At 42.3% G+C, this 21,752-nt stretch overlaps 1 protein-coding gene and 1 pseudogene across 1 annotated transcript; both read left to right on the top strand.

Annotated features, from left to right (window-relative positions):
• Window positions 1–2,540: 2,540 nt before the first annotated feature.
• LOC121569231 (COP9 signalosome complex subunit 5) lies at window positions 2,541–7,266 on the top strand. Its single transcript, XM_041880029.2, has 8 exons — window positions 2,541–2,861; window positions 3,058–3,292; window positions 3,393–3,521; window positions 3,981–4,046; window positions 4,427–4,512; window positions 4,702–4,813; window positions 6,051–6,199; window positions 6,985–7,266. Exons 1-8 carry the CDS (start codon window positions 2,725–2,727, stop codon window positions 7,073–7,075), a joined length of 1,005 nt encoding a protein of 334 aa, XP_041735963.1. The 5' UTR covers window positions 2,541–2,724; the 3' UTR covers window positions 7,076–7,266.
• Window positions 7,267–9,062: 1,796 nt separating this feature from the next.
• On the top strand, window positions 9,063–21,211 carry LOC121568687 (annotated as a pseudogene).
• Window positions 21,212–21,752: the final 541 nt, after the last annotated feature.

Raw genomic sequence — 21,752 nt, 5'->3', positions numbered from 1 at the left:
CAGACCTGGATCTCTCGGCAGTCTTCATGGCTGCAGGCATCACAAGACTGGAGAACAGTTACACTGTTACACAGACAGACAGTACCTAGGTAAACGTCTGCAGTTTAGTTCACCTAATCAATGAACCACCTCATAAAACACACAGCTTAACCAATCCTCCTTGCAGCCACATCCAAGTCAGTGTGCACCACCAGCAGCACCCAGTGGCGGCTCCTGAAAAAATTCTCAGGGGGGGCAATTTTTCTGATGATTTAGGTGACCTACACACATTTTAAAAAAGATATGTCCAGCAACAACATGAAGACAGGGGCAGCATATAAGTCAATACCAGAAGCATTTATTGACTGATCTCAAAAGTGTTGGCTTACCAGGGTTGGTGGAGCCCTCAGTTTCATCTTTGCCTCGCAAAGCTAACTCAAACACTCCGCAAAACTTCACACACTGGATTAGCCGGCTGAGGATGTGGCGGTTCTTGCTAATGTCGTAGTAAATATATTTGTTATAGTGAATATGGAATATGATATGTTGAGTAAAATGTTGTGCTAAGATCTATTTAGGTCAGGAGCTGGTTATAAGTTCTGTTCCTATCCAATAACAATGGACAAAAGGGTCCTATCTTGTCAGCCTTGTCAGTTTCAGTTCTCCAGTAAACTTGTGATTATCAACACTAACCTCATCGTTGTGGCGGCGGACAGCTAGCCTGTATCCCTCATCCAGTTGAGTGGGAATGTTCACTCTCCCCAAAGCAGACAATCTCAAACAGATATCCATGTGGGTCTTTGACAGCTCATGTTTCTTAATCTTTCCTGAAAGATGGTGCATGTCCGTTACACACCAGTCGCTGTCCAAGCGGTGCTGTCTGCCGTGCCGCCTTCAGGGTGAAAGAGTAAGCAGGGGGTAGCAGAAGACTGCATTAGCTACATCGCAGCCTGCTAGCCAGGTTTTTGTTCGTACCAATTTTTGGAAAATCCTCGGGTGTAGGACTTCCCCCCTTTAATAGAAACCTGTTGAATTATTAAATTTGGTCTGGGAGGTCCTAATTGTTTCGTTGCCAATTTATCTTGATTTGTTCGCCGACAAAAAGTAACTTATTTCAAAGAGACAATCGAGTTGCACTGAACGCTATAGCCATCTTGATAGTAGTACGTGAATTGATTGATGAGGCTACCCGCTCTTTTCTTAGTTACGCTCATGGTTACGTTACGTATGACGAAAGCGCGTAAGTGCAAGCCCTCAGACACCCATAGAGATTGTATTGAAAGCTCTGATATTTGAAAAAAATAGATTTTACATGGGAGTCTATGACAGACTTCTGGGCGATTTTCAACCTGACTGAAATCGCCCCAAAACGGGCGGGGCCATTTGAAGCACGACTTTAGCCTGATTGGACATTTAGTGGCACTGTGGCAGATCAGACGTCTAGATTACAACACTGATAACTACTGTTGCCGTGATATAATTGATTAGAAAAAAAATCCCTTCCTTTTCCCGTTTGGCAGTGCGTCGCCCATATCGCCCTATTGAACACACCGCCCTTGGCAGCACCTCACATCACACACTACCACAACAGATCCCAGTGTCTGACTGCAGTCTTCTCTCTACCCAGTGACCCATAAATCTTGTGCATTACAGTTTTCCATTTCCACTCTTCTGGTCTGTGGAGCTCCCAGCACCTTCGCCCTCGTGGGGCCTGACCCTCTTCCCCTGTCCCCCTGTTGGTTAGAGTAGCAGCATCCCTCCTGGATGGGTGTCACTCCCAAGACTGGCCTCCATGGTTAAGCTGGGTGTTATGCTGGGCCTCTGGGATGGCTGGGGGGAACAAAGTGCAGCAGGACTCACAGGCTCTGGGGCCTGCACCTGTAGTTTAGGAAAGAGATGTGTTAAATTATCAAAATGTGGCAACAATCATCTTAAACTCATTAAACACACATTGAATAGGTCAAGAGATATTTTCACAAAAAGATCGACATAATTTCCAAGGTATGCATAATCTATTGTTACATGATAAGCAATTGAAGGTGGTCTCCTTATTTGTCCTGACTGTCCTTTAAGAAAGAGGTTGTATTCTTTGTTTTCCTCGTATCTTAATTTGTCCTGGAGGAAGACAACAGAAACGTGCCTGCTTTAAATCACAAGCCATTTAGTCGATTTTTTTTAAAAATCCATTGAATATTATTCTATTTACCTTTATTTTGCCAGGTAATAGAGCGCTAAGTTAGCTACAGCAAGCCAATGACATTATTTGCCTTCAAAACTAATTGAAATGTAAGAATGACTTTGTTTCAAAATAATAAATAAGTGAAAAGCATTCACACATTCCCCAGAAGATGTCAGTATTACCATTTCTATCCATTCGTCTGTGTTATTTGGACTAAACCATCACGCTAATGGGTGTTTCATGGCTGTTGATGAATACAAGCATGAGTTTATTTGTTTGTGACATGCATTTCTGAATTAATTTGATGATTTTATGCGTATACTCATTAGCTGAACAGAAACCCCACGGTCACTTTTTATTTAAAATGTTGTATGTTCCCCTTCTCCACAGCAGGGTACAGTCCAGTGTCATGGCTCCCTGAACGAATGGATGAAGCAAGGGATACAGTTTTGTGATTATGTTATTATTACAGTTTAAAAAATATATATTCAACGTTTGATAGCACACTAGTTTTCTTTCTAGTATTACTTTATATTTTAGAGAGGTAGTGAGACTAGGTTGTCAACATGTCAGGGAGTAGCATGGCACAGAAAACATGGGAGCTACAAAACAGTATGCAGGAAGTTCAGAGCATAGATGAAATATATAAATATGACAAAAAACAACAACAGGAAATCCTTGCTGCGAAGCCATGGACAAAGGAGTAAGTATATATTTGATAAATGATAGGTTGTCCTTTTTTTTTCTTTGCAACTGCTTGCTTGGGAGTTCTCCCTGCATTGCAAGCTAGCTAGTTAGCTGCTAGTGCTAGTTAGCTAGCTGAACTGGCAGTAACAGTGTATGTATGCCATATTAATTCCCTGAACATAATTCACACCAATATTATTTTTGTCCAATAGTCATCATTACTTCAAGTACTGCAAGATCTCTGCTCTGGCGCTGCTGAAGATGGTGATGCACGCCAGGTCCGGGGGCAACCTCGAGGTGATGGGGCTGATGCTGGGGAAAGTGGACGGGGAGACCATGAACATCATGGACAGCTTTGCCTTACCGGTGGAGGGCACAGAGACCCGGGTCAACGCCCAGGCTGCGGCTTATGAATACATGGCTGCCTACATTGAGAATGCCAAACAGGTAATATGACTGACTTATCACAATGGTTACATATTGGACACTGTTGAAACGATCTCTTCATTGTATTGATGCTGATGCCTTGCCATTTGTGAACTGTCAGGTTGGTCGGCTGGAGAACGCCATTGGCTGGTACCACAGTCACCCAGGTTACGGCTGCTGGTTGTCAGGTATAGATGTCAGCACTCAGATGCTCAACCAGCAGTTTCAGGAGCCCTTTGTGGCAGTGGTGGTGAGTACAGTGAAAAATCTGCCCCAACTTCAGCTCATAGCGCAATACCCCCAAAATACACATGTTAAAATGTCCATTTGTCTTTTATTATACTGCTTCCTAAATACAGTACTTTGGTTTTCCTTTTGAATTTGTGGGTACACGGTTATGCATGTGTAACTGAGAGGGGTGCAATCAGGTTTAGGCATCCCTTTAGTGGTTGTTGATGTATGGTAGTAGTCCACCATGAGGCACTGGCACATATTTGGCTTTTGTAAAAGTAGATGCTATTTACACTTGATTGGTTTTGCAGGGCTGCAGTGCCAAGGGCATAGGGTAATTAAGTGTGTACTTTGACTACACTGGCAGCAGTAGTTAAGAAAAAAACATCACTCCTGGTGGCCGGCATGGATTGGTCTCTAGAGACTGTCTGACCGCTGAATGCATTTTCCTGTTCTACTGTATCTCTCTCCCTCCCAGATCGACCCCACTCGCACCATATCTGCAGGGAAAGTCAATCTTGGCGCCTTCAGAACATACCCCAAGGTAAGGAGTAAAATGTGTTTCTTGCATTATTCCAGTGTTTAGCCATATTACATGTGGCATTAGACAAGTTAGGCACACACTTACTGCAAATACAGCATTTTGGTCTCATTTATGGATCATAAATGTGTTTGCCATATTCAGCCATGCAAAATGGAATATTTATTTTAAAGATTTTGCTGTATCTATAAGCAATACTATTATGATTCATTGTCAACCTTGTGTTAATTATTCATTTTGCAAAATGTGTTTATTAGTGGTTAATTAGTAGTTGGCTGTCTCTCACTATCAAACTCTGCAAATATTTTAAGACTATGTTTCCTCTCAGTAAATATACTTTTTCAGAAGTCATGAGTCTATTAATTGTGTGTGTTGTTTTTCAGGGTTACAAACCTCCTGATGAGGGACCCTCTGAATATCAGACCATTCCCCTGAACAAGATCGAAGACTTCGGCGTGCACTGCAAACAGTGAGTTTTCATCTTGGATATTTATTTATACTTGCAGAATTTTTAGGCAAACATATCACCTTGAGCGTCATCTTGCAAATTGTCTAGGTAAACATGACAAGATGCTTCATATAATTTATTTTTTTAGGGTTGATGTAGCCTTCAACACAAATTCAAGTCATTATGATGTAATAATGTTTGTTTGTTTAGGTATTATGCCTTGGAGGTGACTTATTTCAAGTCTTCCCTTGATCGAAAATTACTGGAGCTCCTCTGGAATAAATACTGGGTCAACACTCTAAGCTCTTCAAGTCTTCTGACGGTAAGTGTTTGGAATATAACTCTAAATCTAGCAATGCTACATTTGTGGAACCCTTTTGTTTACAAATAGATATGTAACCATACTATGCCAAGTCAAGGAGCAGCCGGAATATATGATGAGGTGCGCCTCATACATATGAATGACAATCCCTTTCTTTCTTTAGATCATTATTATAAATATTTGATATGGCCCAGGGGGGATCTTCTATTTTCCAAAAGTCACTTGTACAGATTTACAAACATAGGTTAATTAATATGACTGAGGCCACAATGTTAACCTTTAAACAAAGGATCTATGCGTTGGAGATGTGGTGATACAGATGCTGCTGTGGTTCACCCCGGATCATCTCCCTTGTCGCCAATACTTTCTAGAGATTGAAAGCCCCCAGTGAATTTCCATTGTGGATGCTAAACAGTCTGTAAAGGCAGCAGGCTATCCAAACAGTGGACTCTGGTCATTCTGGATGAAGATGGATTGACTAGTTGTCAGGAGTCGACTGGTCCATTGGCGAAAGGCTTTGTCAGTCACTACACTGTCACCACAGTCTGGGCCCCTGTCATTGTTTCCTAATTACCTGCTCCATGGAAAACAAGGCCTCACCTTAGGCAAAGCTTTTCACCAAAGCCCTTTCACGGCGACTTGACAAGCCATTTAATCCATTAACAAGTTCGGCATACTTGTAACTATTTAATTAAATGTCTCAGTAGTGGTGAAGAAAATAGGGTGGTGGTGGAATGGTGCATGGACATTCTCCCTGGGAAATAGGGTGGTGGTGGAATGGTGCATGGACATTCTCCCTGGGAAATAGGGTGGTGGTGGAATGGTGCATGGACATTCTCCCTGGGAAATAGGGTGGTGGTGGAATGGTGCATGAACATTCTCCCTGGAAAATAGGGTGGTGGTGGAATGGTGCATGGACATTCTCCCTGGAAAATAGGGTGGTGGTGGAATGGTGCATGGACATTCTCCCTGGAAAAGGGTGTGTGTGTGTGTGTGTGTGTGTGTGTGTGTGTGCGTGTGTGTGTGTGTGTGTGTTTGTGTGTGTGTGTGTGTGTGTAAAGAAAGAAAGAAAGAAAGAAAGCCCACACATGGGTATATAGGCTACTGCTTCCACATACTTTGATTAACTTAATCACAATATGCGCATATGCTTAATCATATGCTTTCGTCTGATCATGGTACATGACAATATAACATATAGGTACATAATCCAATGTGTGTGTCCTTGTGTCCCCAGAATTCAGAGTACACCACGGGCCAGGTGTTTGACCTGTCTGAGAAACTGGAGCAGTCGGAGGCTCAGCTTGGAAGAGGAAGCTTCATGCTGGGCCTGGACACACACGACAGGAAGTCCGAGGACAAACTGGCCAAAGCAACACGAGACAGGTATAGCAAAGCTCCTCCACTCTTCTGTTATCTATCTAGTTTAGATCTTGTTTTTTGGGCATTTCCATTTACTTGTATTTATTGATTTGGCTTCCAGGCATAGAGCTTATTTAGTGATTGATTTCATGTATGGATCTCTCAAATCGGCAAGGTCAATACATTTTTGACATGGCACCTTATATCACACTGTATGTTTTGGTCATGTGTTGCATTATTGACAGACTGGATTGGATTGTTGATAATGCCCTATGTACTGTTACTTTGGTAAAGATTTTTGCTGATATTATTGACAATAGTAAACCCATTTGAGATGCTGTTAAACACACCAGTGAAATATACAACTGACACAGAGAAACCAATTATTCCTACCCCATAATAGAATCATTGGCCTGTATTCACAAAGCCTCTCAGAGTAGGAGTGCTGGTCTGGGATGAACACAATCAATGGAAAATGTCTGCTTAGGCCTATGCTTTTTGCTACTCTAAGTTATAGAATCTCTGTATTATTACAATATGTTTTGTAACCATTTTGATCACACATTGTTTGTGTGTAGATGCAATGGGAATACTTAGTTACTTGTTTTAGCAGGTAGAATTGTCCTACCGACCTATTCAAGGTCTGTTTATTATTTATATAATGGTTGGGATTTCTTGAGTTTCTCCCGTGAGTGCAACACCTATCTGTTAATTCATCTGACCTGTCTGTTGATGGATAGGACGTCTGTGTCACCTGTTCATGTCCAGAGCGAAACGGAACTTTCCTCTTTTTTTTCTGGCTATTCTAGCTGCAAGACAACCATTGAGGCAATCCATGGTCTGATGTCTCAAGTCATCAAGGATAAACTCTTCAATCAAATCAACACGTCTGCCATCTAAGCCCGAAACAGCCCAAGTGGAGTCACCCCTCGTGTGTGTATTACTATTTAGATTCTGGTTAGCAGGACGATCTGTCACTTATTATCTGAGGAAAGTTTATTGGTTTCATCTTCACCTATTCTTTAGTGTGAATGTTTGATCTCAACTTATATTCACATAAGTGCTTGAATAAATAGTGGTGTTAAAGTGTATCTATGTTAGTTTTCCCTCCTTGACTTGAAGTATTACCATTTTCATTTAACAATTCCTGAGGTTGGTGAAACATTGTTTTGACTGAATTGCTTCCAACTTTAGTTAATGTATTTTTCTTATTTTTGAATGCTTACAGACTTTTGAAAGGTATTCTCCTTTTGGTTCAACATGACACAGCACTGTGACATTTTCATGTCCCATGGCTGTTAGGCATTGGCTAGAGTAGACTACACACACACCCTCGCAGCACGATTTAACACTTTAACAAAGACCATGGTATATTACTCCATAACAAAACCTACAACCAGTCAGCCAGTCATTTCAACTCTGTCCATTCATAGCATTACATAATGGAACAACAAACTCAAGCCGCTGCATCGGCTCAAACGTAAACACTGGCTGGCATGGTGAGACGTCTCCGCGGAGCGGCTCTCGGTGCAGGTTGTCTCTCTGTGGTACACAATCCTTCAGGTTTGCCGAGTCGTCAAGTCGAGACACTGCAATGATGCAGCACAGAAACGGGAGCCGTGCACACTGGAGTCTATTCACCCAACCCGTCTGCTCTTCATCGAAACAAACACTCACAGAGTCTGCTTTTCCTTACACACGGCAGCCCTGGCACCGTTTAATGTCATAATTTTTTTTCTAGTATTATAATGGTGGAATGTATATTTTTTATGCAGTATTGCAGAGGCGGGGAACCATATTTGGTGCACATTGAATGGGTCTGCATTTCCTCATGTACATGGGCTTTGGCATCAATTCTTGTAATTATTTAATTTGTACGTTCTTTTTACGTTATTATAATGGGTGAAGTGTGTATCCTAAAGTGGTGTTTTAGAAAGAGGAAATGTATTGAATTATGTAAAATGTAATTTGAGTTTTTGGAATTAACAACAGGAAACAATTTACCCTCACAGCTAGTGGTTTCGCCAAACCTTTAAGTGCATTACAGTACTGTTACTGTTAGAGCTAAATACTGTTTACCTAATGCAAGGTTTGTAAATGATCATTTAAATATCATAAGACCAGTGTTCCGTATTGGATTTAGTCCTACATGTCAATCTTATGATCATCACCAGATGAACATTCAAATGCTTCACCAACAGTGGAAACAAGTAAATGTGAATTCCAATGAAGGCCAACCGAGAGCCAAGCATTCAATACTATTGTTAATATAAGTTACTGAATTAACATTTATTTTAATGAAGCATACACTTAATATGTTTCCTATCATCTATGAAACAGTGGAATTCCACCTCATTTGGTGAGTTCATCGAAAATACATTAGAATAATAAACAGTATAGTAACACTATATAATAGTGATTTAAAAAAACTAGGCCTAACTGTAGTTCTGAGAACAGAGGATTGATAAGGCTTATGATGAATAGCTATTTATTACTGGGTAACTATAGGCCCTGCGGAACAAATGACCCTGCAGAAGTCCAAGGAAATTGTTTACTTTGGATCTCAGAATACGCTCAACAAGCATGGTGTAGGCTATAGTGAAAGGGGTTGGAACTCACTCGTTGCCCTAGAGGGGAGCTGTGTGGGGGGAAAAGAAGGGCCCATAGCGCTTCATTTCCTCCCTGCCAAGTGCCCTGCATGCATAAGTGGAGGCAAGTCACTCAGTCGCAGGAAGCCCGGGCCTTGACATTATATAACAATACATGGGTCACTGCTGAGACTCGCCGAGCCAATCGCACTGTGACCCCAGCCTGCCTGGTGTGTTATATGCATCATTACTGGGAGCAATGTGATCTTGGCTGGAGAGAAGGGGAGAAACTGATAAACATGGTGTCAGGTTACGTCATGTACAAGTCTGCAGGCACTATAGTCTACAGGCCTCAGGGGTAGCTGCAGGATCTGTTTCCTGTGTGTGTGTGTGTGTGTGTGTGTGTGTGTGTGTGCCTGTCCGAGATATTCCACACTATTTTATCTTTATTTAACCTTTGACCTCATTGAAAATAATCATGGACATAAAATATTTTACATTCCACCACTAGAAAGGCAAAACTGTTTTTATTTCAGAGGTCTACAATACCACACAAGTAGCTGATCATTAGAAAGGTACATAAAATACCACATGATTTATGGTGTTGGAATGGAATAGTTTTCAGACTATTTCTGAAGAAAGGAAAAGTGCTGAAAGGAATTTAGCTTGTTTGATTCTAGCTTTCTCTATATTTATCCAATATTTTTCAATTTACTCAGCCAGAAAAGTCTGTGTCAAAATATGTTTTTTCATAAGGATGTGACAAGGCAATAAAGTGTGATTTATTCCAAGGTGATTTTAGCTACATTTACAAAAATACGTTTGATTGTGATCATTTAAATAATTGATTAAGCCTATTGATGCATTCATTACATTGAATTATGGTTCACAGAAAATTGAAAAATCTAAAGGAAATGTTTTGTATTACCTGCATGCTGACTGCAGCAGCAATAATGTAATGCACTTCATAGCCAATTATTTTCTACCACATGCTTTGTGTGTAATTCATCTACTCCTTCCTTTGTGAATTCCTGCGTTTGATCTAGATCCGTTTACTTTTGGGTCCACGTTTAACTGAAATGTGCTATAAGAATAATAATATATATTTTTTACATTAATAACAGCCTGTATTTGTACAGCCTGTATTTCTCTCACGTCACCCCGCTCCTCCGCACACTCCACTGGCTTCCAGTTGAAGCTCGCATCTGCTACAAGACCATGGTGCTTGCCTACGGAGCTGTGAGGGGAACGGCACCTCCGTACCTTCAGGCTCTGATCAGTCCCTAAACGAGGGCATTGCGTTCATCCACCTCTGGCCTGCTGGCTCCCCTACCTCTGCGGAAGCATAGTTCCCGCTCAGCCCAGTCAAAACTGTTCGCTGCTCTGGCACCCCAATGGTGGAACAAGCTCCCTCACGACGCCAGGACAGCGGAGTCACTCACCACCTTCCGGAGACATTTGAAACCCCACCTCTTTAAGGAATACCTGGGATAGGATAAAGTAATCCTTCTACCCCCCCTTACCCCACCCCCCCCCCAAAAAAAAAAAACATTGTAAAGTGGTTATCCCACTGGCTATAAGGTGAATGCACCTATTTGTAAGCCGCTCTGGATAAGAGCGTCTGCTAAATGACGTAAATGAAAATGTAAATGTAAATTTGGTAATTTTTCACAAAACTGTCATACTCGAAAATATTTGTTTTCATAGTTAAATAAAACAGAGCGTTGACAAGAATTAAATGCATGAAAACAGGCAACCATTGTAAGTAATTAGCAATGAGCAGAATATCAATTTATCTGTCTGACTACAACTGCACATGGTGCACAATTTGATTGACACTTGTGTAAACCATAGACATAAGGTGTAAACAGCTCGTGCTCGAAAAACTAAACTAAAACCATGGTTGTTAATTAGCCTACTCAAGATAATAGAAGGAAAGTAACATTTCCGTTCCATATTTTTATTGCATAGGAAAGGATGTATGTGATCACTGGGCGGCAAATTAGTTGTGGTACGCCATAAAAACCTAGAGAAGAAGAAGTACTGTACGCAGCTTTGGCGCGTTGTCCCCATGGCAACCATTCCCAACAAGGATATCTACAGACCACACACGTGTGAACTTGCTCATATACTACAGAGGTAGCTAGATTTGTATTTACTTTGCAAGTTTATTTTTTGCTGGCTAGCGCTGACAGCTTTGTTGACAGCCTAAAGTTTAGCTAGCCTGCATTGCTAGCTTGATGTTTATTTATGCCTAGCTGGCTAGCTAACGTTAGTAGTTGCTACAGAAAATATATGAATGAATGTGGCTTTGAATTTATCCTGTAAGTTAGCTGCTGCTAGTGTTAGTGGCAGTTTTGAACATGATTAACTGCTGTCCGTCCAGTCCCGAGGGCTACACTGATCTTGCTGCTGCCCACTGGAGATCTCATCTCAATCGATCAGAGGCCCTCCATTCATGTCAACTCTGCCTCAGCTCATGCCCTGAGATGAAGTTTAAAAAATACCTGCTGTCACACTCTGATCTGTGTGTGTGTGCGCGCGTGCGTGCGTGCGTGCATGTGTGTTTTTCTCTCAACAGAAGAGTGTGCATACTGGAACTGAGGCAGAAGTGTAAAAGGAATGAAGCCTTGTTCATGAGTGGCAGGGGATTGTGACTGGTAAGCAGAGAAGGACATCTGTACTTATCGATGTCTTCATTAAGAAAGACAATTAAATGCACATTTAGATCTGGTCTCAGGGTCAAGCTAATAAACAAACACCTGGGGTGTTCAGCAGGCCTTCTTGTGGAATATTTTTTTATTTAACTAGGCAAGTGAGTTAAGAACAAATTCTTATTTACAATGACGGCCTACAAGGCCAAACCCGGATGACGCTGGGCCAATTGTGCATGGCCCTATGGGACTCCTAATCACAGCCGGTTGTGATACAGCCTGGAATCGAAACAGAGGGTCTGTAGTGATGCCTCAAGCACTGAGATGCAGTGCCTTAGACCACTGCGTCACTCGGGAGCGAATATATGGCTTGCTTGGGGAATATATGGCTTGCTTGGGGAATATATGGCTTGCTTGGGGAATATATGGCCTGCTTGGGGAATAGATGGCTTGCTTGGGGAATATATGGCCTGCTTGGGGAATATATGGCTTGCTTGGGGAATATATGGCCTGCTTGGGGAATATATGGCCTGCTTGGGGAATAGGTGTCCTGCTTGGATAATAGATGGCCTGTTTGAGGAATATATGGCCTGCTTGGGGAATAGATGGCCTGCTTGGAGAATAGATGGCCTGCTTGGGGAATAGATTTTCTGCTTGGGGAATATATGGCCTGGTTGGGGAATATATGGCCTGCTTGGGGAATAGGTGTCCTGCTTGGATAATAGATGGCCTGTTTGAAGAATATATGGCCTGCTTGGGGAATAGATGGCCTGCTTGGAGAATAGATGGCCTGCTTGGGGAATAGATGGCCTGCTTGGAGAATAAATTGCCTGCTTGGGGAATCAATGGCCTGCTTAGGGAATAGATGTTCTGCTTGGGGAATATATGGCCTGGTTGGGGAATATATGGCCTGCTTGGGGAATAGGTGTCCTGCTTGGATAATAGATGGCCTGTTTGAGGAATATATGGCCTGCTTGGGGAATAGATGGCCTGCTTGGAGAATAGATGGCCTGCTTGGGGAATAGATGGCCTGCTTGGAGAATAAATTGCCTGCTTGGGGAATATATGGCCTGCTTAGGGAATAGATGTTCTGCTTGGGGAATATATGGCCTGATTGGGGAATATATGGCCTGCTTGGGGAATAGGTGTCCTGCTTGGATAATAGATGGCCTGTTTGAGGAATATATGGCCTGCTTGGGGAATAGATGACCTGCTTGGAGAATAGATGGCCTGCTTGGGGAATAGATGGCCTGCTTGGAGAATAAATTGCCTGCTTGGGGAATCAATGGCCTGCTTAGGGAATAGATGTTCTGTTGGGGAATATATGGCCTGATTGGGGAATATATGGCCTGCTTGGGGAATAGGTGTCCTGCTTGGATAATAGATGGCCTGTTTGAGGAATATATGGCCTGCTTGGGGAATAGATGGCCTGCTTGGAGAATAGATGGCCTGCTTGGGGAATAGATGGCCTGCTTGGAGAATAAATTGCCTGCTTGGGGAATATATGGCCTGCTTAGGGGAATAGATGTTCTGCTTGGGGAATATATGGCCTGATTGGGGAATATATGGCCTGCTTGGGGAATAGGTGTCCTGCTTGGATAATAGATGGCCTGTTTGAGGAATATATGGCCTGCTTGGGGAATAGATGGCCTGCTTGGAGAATAGATGGCCTGCTTGGGGAATAGATGGCCTGCTTGGAGAATAAATTGCCTGCTTGGGGAATCAATGGCCTGCTTAGGGAATAGATGTTCTGCTTGGGGAATATATGGCCTGATTGGGGAATATATGGCCTGCTTGGGGAATAGGTGTCCTGCTTGGATAATAGATGGCCTGTTTGAGGAATATATGGCCTGCTTGGGGAATAGATGGCCTGCTTGGAGAATAGATGGCCTGCTTGGGGAATAGATGGCCTGCTTGGAGAATAAATTGCCTGCTTGGGGAATATATGGCCTGCTTGGGGAATATATGGCCTGCTTGGGGAATATATGGCCTGCTTGGGGAATATATGGCCAGATTGGGGAATATATGGCCTGCTTGGGGAATATATGGCCTGCTTGGGGAATATATGGCCTGCTTGGGGAATATATGGCCTGCTTGGGGAATATATGGCCTGATTGGGGAATATATGGCCTGCTTGGGGAATATATGGCCTGCTTGGGGAATAGATGGCCTGCTTGGGGAATATATGGCCTGCTTGGAGAATAGATGGCCTGCTTGGGGAATATATGGCCTGCTTGGGGAATAGATGGCCTGCTTGGGGAATAGATGGCCTGCTTGGGGAATATATGGCCTGCTTGAGGAATATATGGCCTGCTTGGGGAATATATGGCCTGCTTGGGGAATAGATGGCCTGCTTGTGGAATATATGGCCTGCTTGGGGAATATATGGCCTGCTTGGGGAATATATGGCCTGCTTGGGGAATAGATGGCCTGCTTGGGGAATATATGGCCTGATTGGGGAATATATGGCCTTCTTGGGGAATATATGGCCTGCTTGGGGAATAGATGGCCTGCTTGGGGAATAGATGGCCTGCTTGGGGAATATATGGCCTGCTTGGGGGATATATGGCCTGCTTGGGGAATATATGGCCTGCTTGGGGAATATATGGCCTGCTTGGGGAATATATGGCCTGCTTGAGGAATATATGGCCTGCTTGGGGAATATATGGCCTGCTTGGGGAATATATGGCCTGCTTGGGGAATATATGGCCTGATTGGGGAATATATGGCCTGATTGGGGAATATATGGCCTGCTTGGGGAATAGATGGCCTGCTTGGGGAATATATGGCCTGCTTGGGGAATAGATGGCCTGATTGGGGAATAGATGGCCTGCTTGGGGAATATATGGCCTGATTGGGGAATAGATGGCCTGCTTGGGGAATATATGGCCTGGTTGGGGAATATATGGCCTGATTGGGGAATATATGGCCTGCTTGGGGAATAGATGGCCTGCTTGGGGAATATATGGCCTGCTTGGGGAATATATGGCCTGATTGGGGAATAGATGGCCTGCTTGGGGAATATATGGCCTGATTGGGGAATAGATGGCCTGCTTGGGGAATAGATGGCCTGATTGGGGAATAGATGGCCTGCTTGGGGAATATATGGCCTGATTGGGGAATATATGGCCTGCTTGGGGAATATATGGCCTGCTTGGGGAATATATGGCCTGCTTGGGGAATATATGGCCTGATTGGGGAATAGATGGCCTGCTTGGGGAATATATGGCCTGATTGGGGATTATATGGCCTGCTTGGGGAATATATGGCCTGATTGGGGAATATATGGCCTGATTGGGGAATAGATTGCCTGCTTGGGGAATATATGGCCTGATTGGGGAATAGGTTTCATTTAGGCCTATTTATATCCCACTCTACTTTAATGAGCTCCTAAAGTCTAAAATACTTCATTGAGGAAATATCTATTTTTGAATAGGTCATATATAACTTTTTTTGTGGAAAGACTCCAATGACATTTATTTTCCTTTGACTTTACTCTTTACAGCTAGCTTATGCGCTTCCCTTTTTCAGACGTTTCTGGTGGTTGTTTTGTGAACGCTTGGCTAAAGCTGAAAAGGATCCACTCTGGCCATCATTTTGGCCACCATGGATCTGATTGCCAAATCCAGCCACCATTTCAAAAACAAGAGAAGCTACTCCCTCCCACAGTACCTCAAGAAACTCACTCACCTGAACTGAACATCTCTAACAAGAACATAGAGGATATTGTAAGTACGATACTACAAGATATACTACAGTTACCAAAATGAATATAGGCCAGCTATGTTTTGTTTCTGTGCGTCTCTCTTTTAGCTTCTAATGCACAGGAGGTTGGTGGCACCTTAATTAGGGAGGACGAGCTCGTGGTAATGGCTGGAGCGGAATAGGTGGAATGGTATCAACTACATCAAACACATGGTTTCCATGTTGTTTGATGCCATTCCATTTGCGCCGTTCCAGCCATTATTATGAGCCGTCCTCCCCTCAGCAAAGCCTCCACTGTTCTTTTGGTAGGGATATCTTCTTTGTTTATGAATGTGTTGCAGGACGATCTCTCCATGTGCAGAAACCTTACAGTCCTCTACCTGTACGACAATAAGATCACCCAGATCTGCAACCTGGGCTTTGCCTCCAACCTCACGCACCTGTACATACAGAACAACAACATCACTCACATAGATAACCTCTCCAACCTGCAGAAGCTCTCCAAACTGTGAGTAGGAGCTTGTCCTATGTATCCAGTTTAAATGTATGTCGTCTGTGTTAAAGCTTTGGAGATACATTCAGCTGTTTTTGACTGTCTGTGTTCATATGTCCATGTTTCTCCATTCGTGGGTGTTTGTCTTTGCATGCGTTTGTGTACATCTCAATCTTACATTTGTGTGTGTGTCTCTCTCTGTGCCATATCAGGTACCTGGGGGGAAACAGCATTATGGTGGTGGAGGGGTTAGAGGAGCTCCACCTGGAGGGCCAGAGACTGCCCAGTGGAGAGAAGCTGCTCTTTGACCCCAGGACTCTCCTCTCCCTCGCTGTAAGACCCAATAACAAACAAACAACTACATCACCAACCACATCCTACAGTAAAGGAGATTGTTTCAGCTCATTTCACACCACAATTGACAATTGAAATGCAGGCTGTGCCTGTGCACCAGGATTCCACCATTGATCTCACGTTGCTCTTTATTGGTAACGTCATAATTTCCATCTCTGAGCAATCAGACAATACATGTATATGTTCACAATCTGCATTATGTCCTTGTCTGGAAAAGGTCTCTCAGATTTCCTTAAGGCAACTAGTCCATGTAAAAGCGGTATTGTGCTGAGTTTGATGATGTCAAAGAGAGCTCTGTGATACTTTCTGGTCTCACAGATCAACAAGGGCTGTTTACTCCTCAGACTCTGGGTAAAAAAACTGCAAATCTCACATTCTTGTTTATTTTGATAATGAAATAAATTGCAGCACAAATGTAAGAGCTCCAGCTTCCAATTAAAGGAACTGAAACTAAGACGAAAATCACATTTCAACAGCTGTATTTAATACAACAGTATTTAATAGAACCATTATAGAACCAACGCAATTTATTGAACAATTTTACAGAGTTAATCAAGGAACAATAATATATACTGGTTGTAAATATTATTGAAGTAGTTGTTCAAATGTTTTACCATTGTATTTACAAAGCATATTCTCTTTGCAGAAATCTTTAGGTGTCTTGAATATCAACAGGAACAACATAGATGATGTCAGAGATCTTGCCGTTCTAAAGAAACTCACACATTTCTCTGCTGCAGACAACCAGCTACAGGACATGCAGGTAGGAGCTCTTACGTTTCCTCATGAAGGCACTACTACTGATGGAACTGATACCAGCCACCATTTACTCTACTCTTTACTAACGTGACAAAAGTGTCAACTGTGAGCATGTCGTACCCACATAACAGCATCTATGCGTGGCGTTGTGTATCAAAATCAACACGCTCGCTATAAGCGGATCAGGGTAACATGAACATAACAGCGCTGCTCTCTGTAAGTGATGTGTGAAATGATATGGAGAGCAGGGTGCTAAAGAACCAAATCCTGCAAATCCCGCCAGAGGTTCCCAGTCTCTGTGACTCGTACAGGGTCAGAATTATTCAACAAATCAGCGGCCTAGTCCCGCGGGGCTGCCCTCGCTGACAGTTTTAAACAAGCACAAGTTTCTCTCCTTCCTTGTGAGTCCAGCATTTGATACCTCCTCCCCAGCAGCACCACTGAACTTGATGGGAGATTCATTTAAAGCAGAGATATGGTTTCTGCTCACTGTGTTGACCTTGAAAAACGACCTGCTGTGAGTTCCTGAGGCTCCACTTCTGAGGAAAGGAACAAATGTTCTCTCTTTGTGAATCTGGAAGGCTAGATGGCTGAATTATTTTTAAAAGCTATTTCTTAATCCATACTATAATGTCACGTTGGGACATGGCATTGAAAGCACACCGTTAGCATGGGTAACATTGGCACTCAACATAAATTATATTCCACTGAGCAGAGCAGCCCTCAGCAGGTAATTGCTGTACACATGTCAGAGGGAGCTCTCATGTTCTCATATTTAGTGGATATCTCCTTTAATTTATACAACCCCTCTGCCACTATTGATCCTGCAAAGACAGCACCATGAAGGATCAATCCCTCCTTCAGCCCAGTGTGGTCAGAATCCAGAGGAAGCATTATGGATTTTTAAAATAGATTATGACAGGCAGTCAGCCAGGGTGACAAATGGGCTGGTATCTACTGAGGCCGTTAGCACTGCACGAGGCAGAGAGGACCAGAGAGGACGGGGGAATCAAAGTGCTGGTCAAATACAGGTTCATAACTGGTACATCATTAAGTCCAGTGAGGAACCAGGGCCCAGCAGCCCAGTACAGTGCTCATCCAGTCAGGCTGCTCTAGTCTTCATGCCCCAGCATGGGGGGCAATTTGGCGCTTGGCCGCTCCTCGCCAGGGCCCTTGTGAGTGACGGCCCTGACACGATCATTTATCAAAGCCTGGGAGCGCGCCGCGCTGAGGGGTTCCCTCTGAACTGATTGCAGCGCGGGCTGGAAAAGTGGAAGCGCTTTGGCCGAGACAGGAAGGCAATGAACAATCAGAGCGTGTCCAGAGAGTATTCAAATGTCCAGGCTTGGATTAATGTGCCTTTAGATAAACATACACTGCAGGGCAGGCAACACGCTTTTTAGTCACATGACACCAGCGACTGTTTATTAAAACAAGCTGATGTGTTGTTTACACCGTTTCCCTTGGACTACTCTTGGCAGCGCTACCTTTGAATCATATGTTGTTGTTTTTTGTTTTTGCTAATAGTATGATTCTCCTACTGGAGTGTGGTTTGTTGATTACATTAATTATATGACTTCTTATACATTGTCGAAGTACAGTCTGTATATGCATTATAAATGGATACTTTAGAGTCCTCCATTTTCACTTCCTCAAAGGTTAAAGTGCCACTTTGTCACGTAAAGACTATCCAGAGCCTCTACAATGGTATATAGTGTCCAACCCCTTTACATTTGTAAGTACAGTATGTTCAACATAAGTATTTCTCTTGTGTGCTTTCAGGATTTAGAGGGGGTGTTTAGTCAATGGCCTCTGCTGCATCGAATGGATTTGAGTGGAAATCCTGTCTGCCACAAATCGAAATACAGAAACAGGCTGATAACTGTGTGCAAAAGACTGGGTGAGAAAATGGCCGCGCACCTCCACCTAATGACCGTAGGAATTGTATTATACATTTTTCATGATGATGTTTCAAATAACTAATGCCTTTGACCTAATTCGCTACAATTGCAGAAAATATATCAGCTCTATAACACATACGGTACGTAATTGAATTGTAGACAATGATAATATTGTTTTTGTAGAGGAACTTGATGGGAAGGAAATTAACGAGTTGTCCAGGCAGTTCCTGATTAACTGGAAAGCGTCGAAAGACGGCAAGAAAAAACTGAAAGATGAAAGAATTATGACCAGGCAGATCCTCTGTAGCTCAGCTGGTAGAGCATGGCGCTTGTAACGCCAAGGTAGTGGGTTCGATCCCCGGGACCACCCATACACAAAAAAAAAAATTATGCACGCATGACTGTAAGTCGCTTTGGATAAAAGCGTCTGCTAAATGGCATATTATTTACTGGTAAGATAATGTACTGTTCAATCTTTTTACATCCTTCTGATAATAGAGACATACAGAACAAATATTTCAACCTCCATATTATTGACAGCAGTAATGAAGCACCTCTTATTACAAATATTTAAAAGAGACGTTCACATAAAAGAGACACTCACTTTGTCAGAACTTTTAAAACGTGCATATCCCATGTTACCGCGACACTTTTCTCAAAGGTTCCACCGCACCGCGGCCCCTACTTTGGTCCTGCTGTGTGTGTATGTGTCCGAAGTCTAGTCAGAACTGTGACAAGGTGGGTGTGTGTGTCTTTCTTTGTGTTGCAGCAGACTTCCACATGGGCCCCCATCCTTCGTACAACTATAACTACGGCAACGCCCTGGGGAAGAAGAATCCTCTGGAGGGGGAGACCCAGCAGGAAGGTCCGCTTTGAACACTCACAACTGGACAGCGCAGCAATGAGGTACCGTAACAATCTAGATTCCTATCAACCATATGAAACATTTATTTAAAAAAGATAGAACGAGTCAAAAACTTGCCTGGATGTTGCATATTTATTAAAGGTCCAATGCAGCTGTTTTTATCTCAATATTAAATCAATTCTGGGTAACAATGAAGTACCTTACTGTGATTGTTTGTAAATGTAAAAGTAAAATGGTCAAAAAGAAACAAAAATAGCCTTTAAAAAGCGAAACAGTACAGTAGTGGAAAAGTAGGAAGATAAAATGGCAGCAGCAGCAAAGGTTTCAGATCAAGAAGATATCATCATTGCCTGTCACCAATACAATCAATTCAAATGGCCTCTTTGGTCATTTATTATTACTGTTTTTTAATACATCCATATGGGACACAAAATTGTGGAAACATTCAGTGTTTTTAGACTGTTCAATATGACAGATTTAGAATACAGTCGCTCTCCCCACCCATGTTTGATAATTGATTAATTTCTTAATTCATTCATACAAAAATGAGAGCCAAATGTATATCTCAGTTTGAATAAGAAAATGTGTATTTAGTTGGTATAAGTGATTTAAACATCAACATGTTTCACTTAACTGATTGTTTCCTTCCTTTTGTATACATACTTGACGAATTGCCTGCTGTTTGTCAAATGCTTTTATTAATTTTTATGCAAATAAACACTTCTTCCCTGCTGTCGGCCTGGGGTTGACCATCAGTACAAAATGAACAGTTCATACAGTGGCTTTCTCTTTAATATCCAATATACATTGCTTTATACTTTTTCATACCATATCCCACTCAAATATGATTTAAAGAGGTTGATGATCACTTACTGGTCAGCTCTCTCTCTGTTCTCCCAGGCCACGGAACCTGAAGATCCCTATGATTGCGGGGCTGCTTAGTGATGTGCTAAAGTCTGCAGCCTGTGCGACAGACATGCCAGCTCCGCTAACACACACACTCTGATGACCCTCTCATGTCTGACCCTTACCTAACACACAGCACGTAGCCTACCACTGATGTCGCCACACATCAGGAGCAGACCTGACCCCTGAAACGCTCAGTAGGAAGGAGTCTACACTAGGGTCTGTCACTGTTAGTGACTGATGGACTGCGGTAGAGGCCCTTTATGCACTATACTGTATATGTACTGCCTGCACTCTTTGTCCATGGCAATGGAGTCTGTTGAAATTATACTCTGCAATAGTTGCCCAGTTGAAATGTGACTAAAAACTAATTCTGATGATGTCATGCAGTGTAAATAAAGGTAATTTTGTTTTTTAGACATTTGATATTTTGTACATCAATTATAGATGGTTTTGCCTGTTTGTTGTGTGTACCTGAGTGGACTTGATAAGAATGTTAAAATACCTGGATTTTGGAGTGTAAGATTTTAGAGATGTGTTTATTTATTAATTCCCCTGAATGCCAAAGAAAGGTGTTTTCCTATGGTGTGTCCATGCTGGGAAGTCTCAATTTCACTTTATAAAAATGATTTATTGGATGTTGCAAATAACATTTTCACCAATTTGGGAAGTTATATCCCATAACTCTATGCCAAATAAGTCCACATTATAAATCCAATCTGAATTTGTGTTTTATACAAAATAAATAACTTAGAATAGCTTCAATTTGAGTAGTTACTATCTGGTGTCCTAGGCAGTCTATTTTGTCTGTTTTTCCCGCAGTGTAAAGGACATGTTTTGTAAAGGACACCAACCGTATGTAATGAAGTCAGATATGCACTTGATTACGCACCATTGTCATATTATAAGATTATTGTAGAATAAATGGTGAATGTTTTAATTTCAACAGAAGCCTTGGCTAATTGATCAACATTTATTAAAAACAAAACAGTAATTTTAGAGCATCAAATCAAATTGTATTCGTCACATGAACAACAGGTGTAGACTAACAGTGAAATGCTTGCTTACGGGCCCTTCACAACAATGTAGAGAGAAAGAAAATAGAGAAATAATAGAAAAGTAATAACACGTAATAATAAAAGTTATAATAAATACACAATGAGTAACGATAACTTGGCTATATACAAGAGGTACCAGTACCGAGTAGATGCGCAGGCGTACGAGGTAATTGAGGTAGATATTTACTGTACATATAACTAAAAAGTGAGAGCTAGTAAACAGTAGCAGCAGCGTTTGTGATGAGTGAAAAAAAAATGGTGCAAAAAGGTTCAATGAAGGTAGTCTGGGTAGCT

The sequence above is a fragment of the Coregonus clupeaformis genome, chromosome 7, assembly GCF_020615455.1.
Source record: "Coregonus clupeaformis isolate EN_2021a chromosome 7, ASM2061545v1, whole genome shotgun sequence".
Taxonomy (NCBI): Eukaryota; Metazoa; Chordata; class Actinopteri; order Salmoniformes; family Salmonidae; genus Coregonus; species Coregonus clupeaformis.
The sequence above is the reverse complement of the archived record's forward strand: the minus strand, read 5'-3'. Positions and strand labels throughout refer to the sequence as shown.

Excerpts from the sequence above, each read along its gene's own strand:
- LOC121569231 (XM_041880029.2), top strand. The coding sequence starts at position 2,725 with ATGTCAGGGAGTAGCATGGCACAGAAAACATGGGAGCTACAAAACAGT. Across the intron at positions 4,047-4,426 it reads CCTTCAGAACATACCCCAAG|GGTTACAAACCTCCTGATGA; the intron begins GTAAGGAGTAAA and ends GTTGTTTTTCAG. Across the intron at positions 6,200-6,984 it reads GCCAAAGCAACACGAGACAG|CTGCAAGACAACCATTGAGG; the intron begins GTATAGCAAAGC and ends TGGCTATTCTAG.